The sequence below is a fragment of the Ailuropoda melanoleuca genome, chromosome 10 (genome assembly GCF_002007445.2).
Source record: "Ailuropoda melanoleuca isolate Jingjing chromosome 10, ASM200744v2, whole genome shotgun sequence".
In the NCBI taxonomy this organism is placed as follows: Eukaryota; Metazoa; Chordata; class Mammalia; order Carnivora; family Ursidae; genus Ailuropoda; species Ailuropoda melanoleuca.
The window spans coordinates 29,350,181-29,360,016 of record NC_048227.1 but is presented as its reverse complement, the minus strand read 5'-3'; the positions used below and the strand labels follow the sequence as shown (position 1 = coordinate 29,360,016).

The 9,836-nt window shown below is 40.7% G+C and overlaps 1 protein-coding gene across 2 annotated transcripts in view; it reads right to left on the bottom strand.

The window, feature by feature from the left end:
• The window catches only part of TXNDC11 (thioredoxin domain containing 11), a 60,370-nt gene extending 50,820 nt beyond the window's left edge, over positions 1-9,550 (bottom strand). The window contains exons 1-4 of one of the 2 annotated variants that reach the window (XM_019806255.2): positions 9,414-9,430; positions 5,783-5,880; positions 4,296-4,379; positions 2,083-2,212 (exon numbers count right to left, since the gene is read on the bottom strand). In XM_019806255.2, coding sequence (XP_019661814.2) covers positions 2,083-2,212; positions 4,296-4,309 — 144 coding nt within the window. In that variant the 5' untranslated portion in view covers positions 4,310-4,379; positions 5,783-5,880; positions 9,414-9,430. Of the gene's footprint in view, positions 1-2,082; positions 2,213-4,295; positions 4,380-5,782; positions 5,881-9,413 lie in introns of both variants that reach the window. The other variant, XM_011232706.3, reaches the window with a different exon arrangement.
• Between the last annotated feature and the right edge of the window lie 286 nt (positions 9,551-9,836).

Genomic DNA, 9,836 nt, shown 5'->3' with positions numbered 1-9,836 from the left:
AAAAAAAAAAAAAAAAAAAAAGAACTGGCTCAGAACTCTCTGGATACAAATCTCCAACAGTGCTGAAAATAATAATGAAGTTGCCTCTCGGTGTTCTTGTCCTAAGGCTAAATGATCTCAATTTTTTCCACACTTTTCTTTGAAAGGGTAAACACATAATGTATGCTATTTATTCATGTGTCATTGCTCCTCTGCCATTTCTCTCTTCATTATTTAGGAGAAACTGAGTGAAAACGTAAAGATAAAAACAGAGGGTTTCAGGCAAAACTAGGCACAGTGCTCCACAGAAGTCCCTACAGAGCATACCTGAACGAGAACCTCTTCACCCCTGCAGGTCATTTTTTATTATCTTTTTTTTTTTTTTTTTAAAGATTTTATTTATTTATTTGACAGAGATAGAGACAGCCAGTGAGAGAGGGAATACAAGCAGGGGGAGTGGGAGAGGAAGAAGCAGGCTCATAGCAGAGGAGCCTGATGTGGCTCGATCCCATAATGCCGGGATCACGCCCTGAGCTGAAGGCAGACGCTTAACCGCTGTGCCACCCAGGCGCCCCCATTTTTTATTATCTTAATTACAAAACAAACAAAAGACTTCTTATATAAGTAGGGAGTTCCAGCAAGCATTATGCACATGTTGAGTTCTCTCAACAGTGCTAAATACCCAGGATTTTCTCCATGATGCCATTTTTATGAGTAAGTTTTTATTTATTGGGACTACATCCTGTATGCATTTTCATGTCTTATTTAATCCCTGTTTATAGATGAAGGCATGGAGGTTTAAAGAGGTTAAGTAGCCCATAGGCCACACAGCTAACAAGTGACAGAGCTCAGTGTCTAAATCCTGATTCTTCACCATTCTGCCGTACCACCTCCTTGACTCTGTCATCTACTGCAAACCTACGTGAAAACCCACTTATCACACAACTATTGCAGCTAAGAGTTAAACACCCTGTTCCAGTCCCCTGATGCCTGGGAGGCAAGTGACCTGCCCCACGTCACAGAACAAGTTAGCACTGCCAGAGGGACCAGGCCCAGGCACCCAGGGTGGTTCCCACCTGCCAGCCTGTCCTGGCACAAGAGACAAGCCTGTGAAGGGCATGGAAATCCAACCCGTATCCACATAAGAGTAAGGACACGTTCACTCTAATGCACACCAGAGAACTTACAAGCAGAGTAACTAGATATTAACACTGCTGTTTAGAGAATCTATTCATCATTAACACATAAACGGTGTTGCTAACATGACCGGAAAGCCATAAATGATGTCCCAAAGAAATTCATGTCCAATCTACATAAAAGCTCCCCAGCGCAAAAGGTAAAATCCAACCCAGTCACAAGTACTAAATCCTCAGTGAGGTCTGGATTCATACGGTTTATCTCTCAGGTACTACGGTCCTGTATCTAAGTATCATTTTTACTTGCTGTACCCAAGTATGATTTACACTTGCTCCAATGAATTTTTCTGTGGAACTGTTCTTTTAATTTATTTAGATTATCTTAAGCTTTAAACTGGCCTCTTAATAATAAGTGGTCCGGAACACACACTGAAGATCCTATAAAAATAATTTATCAGGGGATGAAGCTGGTGATGGGAAAGCAGCAGAGAAGCCATGTTAGGAAACTTCCCGTTAGTAAGACCTTGAAAGAGTTATTCACTTTATAAAATAGAAAGGCACATGTTCCCAGTTTTTTTTTAAGCTAAACTACAGCTGACAAGTAAAACCAGGTATTCTGTAGTAACATGCCATTAAGCGTCAAATAAAATTTTTAAAAATTTGCAGATGCATATAAACAAGTTAATTCTTATATGCTCTAATCTCATCATAACACAAACTGAAAGTCTGTTGGAAATTCCCAAACAAAAAATTCACAAGGTTTTACAAGTGTTCTATTCTCTTAAAACTCACTTGGCCAAGCCATACCTACAATCCAGTATCTTGAAAAGCATTTAATTGGGGCTTATCTATAATGTGATCTTTTCATTGCTGCAAATCAGGAGGTATAAAAAACACTTCTAATATAAATAATCCAACACAACCCGGTGAAACCTTGGGGATGGGAGGAGATATGAAAGACAGGTACCTCGTAGTTTGAGAGAAAATCTAGTAATTCTGATTGAGATGGGATGTAGAGAAGTGGTTTCATCACCCGGCGGACAAACTTCTCAATGTAAACAGCACTCATGGGGCCTTTGTATTCGATTGGTCCAAAACTAGTACCAAAAAAATAAAAATAAAAAAATAAAAATAATAATACACCATGCATTAAACCTGTAACGTATAACTGAAATCATCAACACCACAAAACGATCCTGACTGCTTCATTGGTAAGTAGCCTTCTGTGTCCCGGGAGGTGAAGAGGCCTTTCATGTGCCACATGGCACAAGCAGCCACTACTCTTCTATGAGCTTAATTCAACTGCAAATTCAATTTCAAGCAAGAACATTCATTCTAGCCTCTGGGGGGAAAAGAAAAATTCCCATAATATTTCTTTAAAAAAACAAAACCAAACAGAAAGGCAATCCTGGAAACTGACCAAATGCTAAAGGATTCCTGGATCTTAACTACATAATTCAACGTTGGGGGGGGCAGGGAGGGCAGACTTTCTTTTACGCATCACTCTGAAATAAAAAACCAGCTGAGCAATTGACCCTTGGCCTACTAAAACGTACTTATTAAATATTCCCATAGGCACTTAAACAAAGGATCACTAAATAACCTGAAACCTATCCAAAGCTTTCCTGTAACAAAAAAAGATAATGGGAAGGGACAAAGCTAGGGACCTGCAAAAATGATCTTATTTTCCCTTCCAGGTGTGCTTAGGGACGCACAGGAATTTGATTTAGCATTGCTAAGAAATAATACAACTTTCAGTTACCCTCCTAAGCTAATCAGAATCCTCACATGGGGGCGCCTGGGTGGCACAAAGGTTAAGCGTCTGCCTTCGGCCCAGGGCGTGATCCCGGTGTTATGGGATCGAGCCCCACATCAGGCTCCTCTGCTGGGAGCCTGCTTCTTCCTCTCCCCACTCCCCCTGCTTGTGTTCCCTCTCTCACTGGCTATCTCTATCTCTGTCGAATAAATAAATAAAATCTTTAAAAAAAAAAAAAAAAAGAATCCTCACATGGCTTTCCTCAATCTTGCACAATGCAGACGCTGCTCAAATATAACTGAATGATATGTGGCAGGGTGGGGGAGTAGGGTGAAATTCAGTAACTCCATAACCATTCTTCTGTCTAAATAGAAATTGACATTAAGCTTGCTGTTAATAGCAACAATAAACAGAGCACTAAAGAATTATATAAATGCTATGATCCCAATACTATATGCTTACATAAATGAACACACACGTATAATGGGATGAGATAAACACAATTCTTCAGGGTACACTGAAAATATGATGCCAAACAGAAGAATGTTAGCATGAAAAAAGTAAAAACAGCGTTCTACATGCACAGCTGGGAGACAGAGTTAACAATTCTATCAATTCAAGACTTACATAAATTACCACCACCACCAACCCCATCAGCCACTAACAATTTTTAACTTAAATAAAAAAATCATCCGTTAGCATATTTTGTTCAGCAAAAAGGAGCCAACAAATCTGGAAACATCATCTCCTCAGGCAAAGAGGCTCCTGGAGTGTCGTTAGAAGGAACCCAGTGACTTGTAAAAGCTGAGAAGATCTCAAAACGCAGGACGTAGAAAACACTTTACCAACATGCCACAGTCACGACCACAGGACGAGCTGATGCAGGGCTGTCGAGCCTTGTACAGAGTGTTAGAAGAAACTACTCCCGGCTTCAGAACCTTTTAAAAACTTTCTTAGTGAGCAGTATCAATACGAGCAAAAAAAATGGAATCTACTTAGAAGCAAAACAGAAAGTCTATTAATCTCTCTAAGCAGCCACTAGTAGATAAGCCGTTACGAACACAGCAACAACAACAACACACACGCGAACAGCAATGGTCTGTCTGCCCAGTGATGGGCTGAGGGACCACATTTGCAAGCACGATAAACCAAGAGAACCTCAACACCACTGAATGGTCACAAGAGAGTTTAGTTGAAGAAGCACATTCACTCATGTGTTACGTATAAAACACAGAACTTGAAGATTCTTAAATAGGATATGAAAAGGCTACCTTTCAAGTATCTCTGTGCCTTAGCACTTGCTTGTTTTTAGTACACAGGGAATGGGAGATATTGAAATGAGCATTAAGAGGTCTGAACGAACTGAAACAAGTAAAACCTAACAGGCAAAGATGAGGGGCAAGCACTTCAAGGAGAGTACCAACCTCAAATTCCTCATCTGTAAAATGAGAAGGTTGGACTAGATGTTTCTAAAGTTCCTTGCATGTCCTTTCAATCTTTCCATAAATCTAAGAAAACAAACAGTATAAGACAATATACTGCACAGCCATATAACCCAAAAAGATATTTTGTACTTGATTCAAGGGAACTCTTCTGATTTTAATATCACAGCAAATTAGGCCCACCTCTGGGCAGTTGGCTCGGTTACCTATAGTGGCAAGGCCTATATTCCTCACTGGGCACCTGTGCCCTACTTCCTATCTTCAAATATTGTCTATTTCCAAAAAGAGAACTGCAGGGACCTTCACAGGGCAAGCTCATCTACCCTATTATAGAGCAGAGAGCTTTAGCACCTTCCAATGCAAGTTACACTCTGAGAAGTTCTCCTGGTTGTAGAAGAGACTTCGAAGGTGGAGATAGGGTAAGAAAGGGCATTTGTGCTCAAATATTACTTAACAGCTCCCGATAAACAATACTACATGCCACACAACATTTTATGTTAGAAACATGAGGTGTGATGGAATGTGACAGATAATCCACAAATGACAGTTTGATGTTTCTTATAAATCCTCATTGATTAAAGCCTAGGAAGTTCAGAGGGAGGGAAAATAGAAAGCATAAAAAGTAAAGCTCTTACTAATGAAACATTCTTTACCCATTTTACCCTCATTAACAAACTTCAAGCCAATTACACTGAACAAAGTCCAAAGTCTCATCTGTCTTCAAAATTCTTCAAGTCCGATTTCAGACATTACTTAACACTCACAGCAAGGTCTGGGCAGTATTTCAAAATCAGACACCAGTATTTCTGCACCATAATAAATAAACTGGACCCTTAAGTGGGATAAAGACTAAAGGCAGCCTCTTGTTACTTCAGGCTAGAGTTACACATGTGGGAACAAAATTTATGAAAACTTTCAGGTTTTCAAAGCTCTTTGGATTTCAGGATTATGGGCACAGGACAGTGGACGTGTAGTAATCTTCTTCCCAGCAGAAAAGGTGCTAAGATTCCCTCCTGACTATGTATGTTGCCAGGTAACAGGATAAGGACCTTTGCATATTTTCATGCAATAAAATACTTCGGAATGTCTGAAAAGTACAGCTGCATAATGGGGCAGCTGGCACTATCAAAAACAATGCCATACACTACGTAATGGCATGAAAAGATATTCACACAAGCAAGAAAAAGCAGTTTAGGAAATACTACTTCTACACAATCCCATTTTTTTTAATTTAAAAAAAAAAAGAGGGTGGACATGTATAGTCAGAGGAGGATATAAATCAAAACACATTATGATTATGCACAGCTGATAAAATATCCAGATCCTTTTATTTATTTTTGCTTATCTGTATTTTTTGCTTATCTGTATTTCCTCAATTGCCTACAGTGAATATATAATACTTCAAAACAGAAAAAAAAAATTCACTTTGGAACTTAACTGGAATTAGAAAACTAGTTCAAAGTTCTTACCTCCGATGATACAGATATATCACAGGGAAATAAAAGAAGTGCTTCTGTTTTCTGCATTTCCCCTGGTTCCACCAACAGTTAATTGCCACAAACAACACCTGCAGAGCCAAAAAAGGTTTCAAATGACTATGAATAACAACTGAAAAATTACCAAGATTTTAAAGATAAAATCATAGAAATGGAACTATTCCTCTCCGAAACAGAAAGTGAGAAAAAAAAATTATCTCCAGTATTCAAAGAAGGCCATCATCTACCACCACAATAAAAAAGACAGACTTTCATCTATGGTGTCTAGCTAGGACTCTAGCATTTTACCAGTATTTTACAGTCTAGTCCAAGAAGGAAATGATTTGCTTTGAATTCTAAAGTGAATGAGCACCAGTGAGCTTTTCCTAAGCATGATTATACTAAAACGCAATGGAAGGATATCTTTTGATAGTTAAACTGAGCGTGGGAGAAGGAAAAAAATGTTAGCTGCAAATAAAACGTCACAAATATCAAAGGACCATTTTTAACGACTATATTAAAAACCAGTAAGAATAAGATAATTAAAGCTATGCTCTAAAATGCAGTACTAAGCAGCAAAAACACAAATTAAATATATATTCATAGGCAGATGCTAAAATATTAAAGGAGAAATGTCTCCAATCTACTTTGAAATGTACCCAAAACAAGACGGGCTAATAGATTAGAGCAGGGTTTCTCAACTTTGGCACTACTGCTATTTTGGCCTTCCACTGTTATGAGGCTTTCCATAGGTTTGTTTTTGTTGTGAGGGGCAGTCCTACGCACTGGATGTAGGGGTTAGCAGTATTCCTGGCCTATACCCACTACATGCCAGCAGCTCCCCCCTCGCAAGCAGCAATCCCCAAAAACAGCTCCAAACACTGCCGAAGGTCCCCTGGGGCGGTGGGGGGGAACTTCCTCTAGCTGAGAACCACTGACTAGAGGAATAGTAAGAGGAATAAATACATGATAAAATAAGCAAAATAAAATGTCAATAACAACATTTAACTGGCAGGCATATATAAAATTCCTTTACCTTTGCTATGTGAAGAAATTTTCATAATAATATTGAAAAAATATGAAGACTACAAATGAAAAGTCACTTTCAGAGGCCTTCCTTACACATCATAAACAGCAATCTTGCTCAAAACTTAGTGGAAACTCTTTAGGGCTCCTTTTAGAGCCCATTTATGAGAAAGAAAAATAACAGTATCTTTAAAGTGACATCTCATTTTTTCACTCAAAAATAGGGCACAATCTACCATGTTTGCTAATTTTACTAAAGCATTGTGGCTCAAAAGACTTTTGCCAGTTTCCAAAAATAAACCCCCCCTTTTTCCCTAGTGAGAACACAGAATAATAGCTCTCAATTTGAAAGGAGCTGGAAAAAAATTTGAAAAAAGCAGTGCCTGTTAGCTGTGGATGGCACTATAACCTTCACTACTTGTCATGTGATCCTTGGTCAACTGCTCCACCATCCAAGTCCGGGGTCCTGCTTCCAAGAACAGGGGTGCCAGCACCCGCATACAGAGCTGTCATGAGAAACAGCACAGGGCCCGGCACACCACAACATCATTCCTATAATCACTCGGAAGGACACAGCTGCTTCAGCTGACAATGAGGTAACAAGTAACTGACACCTGCCCTAAACACAGTAGATACCCCCCTTGTTCCCCTACATGTTCTCTTAATTCAGAAAACTTGGGGAATGAAGTGGTGACTTCTTTTAGGCTAACCTATCACTTGCCTCCCAATGCTACATTAGAGTTCCCGCTTCCTCCCTGAAGTGTCTGCCAGTTTGGTTATTATTAGCACGCATTCATTCAAAGTGAGCTCTACTGCCCAATGTGAGGCTTGAACTCATGACCCTAAGGCCAAGAGTCTTATGTTTTACCAACTGAGCCAGCCTGGCACCCCTATTACTAGCCATTTTTAAAGGGGGAGGAGAGTAAAGAAAGCACAGGGAATTGATTGAATCCATGGGTCCAAAGTTGGAACACAAAATCCCAATCCCCTCAGAACCAATGTCCTAGGCAATGAAGAGTTCTAATGAAGAGCTAGATTTAAACAGTACTTTACACCACATTCAGGAATCTATAATGGTTCAAAAGGCTTTTGCTAGGTCGGGCAGAAAGCCTCACCAGCACTTATAACATTGTTCCTAGGAAAAACCAACCCAGAGTTCCAAAGAAACTTCTGGAACTCAACTGCCTGCATAAGTTACCTCAGATCAGTGGTTCTCAGCAGCAGCCTTTTAGAAATCTGTGGGATGCTCTTCTGCTTGCTACAGCGACTGGGAAGCTACAGGGCATGGGGTGGGCAGGCGCTGTGGGAGACAGCCCACGGTGCTCGAAACTTCTTTCCACAGGGAAGAGTTATCTGCAGCACCCAAGAGCAGTCTGAAATGTCCTGCCCAACAATGAGGCTGGGGAAAACCTGTCTGTTATTATTCAAGCCCAGGACCTAATTCCATTTTATATGTGAATCCAAAGCATGGTTTTTGTAATCACAGAATTTCTTGGGAAGGCAACTCCTATGTAAACCTAAGGCAGAAAATACTTTGTTTGGTTCCAGACTTTACCAAGAGCTGTTCACCATTCAGGAAACTCGAAATCAGTGAGAGCAGTGGCCCCGCAGTACCTGAGTCTCTAACACAACACACCTTTACCAGTCTGCATTTCTAACTGTCCACCCCAGGAGTGCTCCATAAAGGGACCAGGACCTATTCTGTCTGAGCGTTTATATCCTGAAACATACATGACCTGATTATACGTTACTTCTGTTGCCTCCACCTCTACGTTATAATTAGTGTACTGGGTTGACTCTTTGGCAATTATACATGTAGGGAAGTTTTATCATCTATGAATTCCTTTTCAGGACAGCAAAAGGTACCTCATAAAAGGCAACTGAGCTCCCCTGGGTTGAAAACCACTACCATACAGATGACTCATTTGCCCATCCCTCTGGTCTAGCACAAAGGTAGCCTTCATTAAGTGTTGCATATAGTTCTGGTCCAAGTATTTTTAAAAGGGCAGCATGTTAAATTGTAGTCATGACACATAAATCTATCTTACAGAAAATAACGCATCAGCGGGGCACCTGGTTGGGTTAGTCTGACTCTTGGTTTTGGCTCATGCCATGATCTCAGGGTGGTGAGATCCAGCCCTGAATCAGGCTCCACGCTGAGCATGGAACCTGCTTAAGATTCTCTCTCTGCCCCTCCCTACCCACCCCAACCCCACGCTCATGCACACACGAGCTCTCTCTCTCAAGTAAATAAATAAATAATATGACTATTAAAAAAGAAAAGAACTCATCGAGCAATAGCAAATGGATATTCAACTAGGCTTTTCAGCACTGAAACCAAACAGCATGGCACCCTGAGAGGAACACTGACCTGCATCACAAGGAAACACAGAATCTGCTCCCTCTCCTGCCTCTAACCAACTATGACCCTCACCATCAGAAACCCTTTTTCTTTACAGAAGGCTTCACAACTTATAAAGTAAGGCTCCTGGCCTTCACCCTGGCTCAGTCAGCCAGCTGGGTAAGGGGTCGCTCTGGGAACAACCAGCCCTGCACAGAGCTGACAGTCATCCATTTGCAGGCCGAATGTCAGCATTACCTGGTCCGAAAGCTGACTCGCTGCTTGCTCAATCTCTGACCTGGCGGCGATGGACTGGCCACACCATGGAGCGTAGAAGAACAGCAGCACCACCTCTGAGTCCCGGCGAACGTGCTCTGCGTAGTCCAGCTGCCCCTGGAAGAGGTCAAGAACCGGAGACCTCGAGGAGAAAAAGCTGACAGGTGGCTTTGCTGGTATTATCACATCTTTTGCTCGACTAAAAAAGAGCAAACACAAACAAGATTTCTAAGTTTATCTTCCTCAAACGACAGCTTCATGTGGAGGGAGAATGAAGCTTAAAAGAAAAATCTCTTGAATAAGAAAATGGAGTTCCCAAAACATCGCCCTGGAGTAAAAAATATGCTGTGCTAAGGCAATATTTAGGTAAGAGAATGTAAGACATGAATAATGTGTTGAAAACAA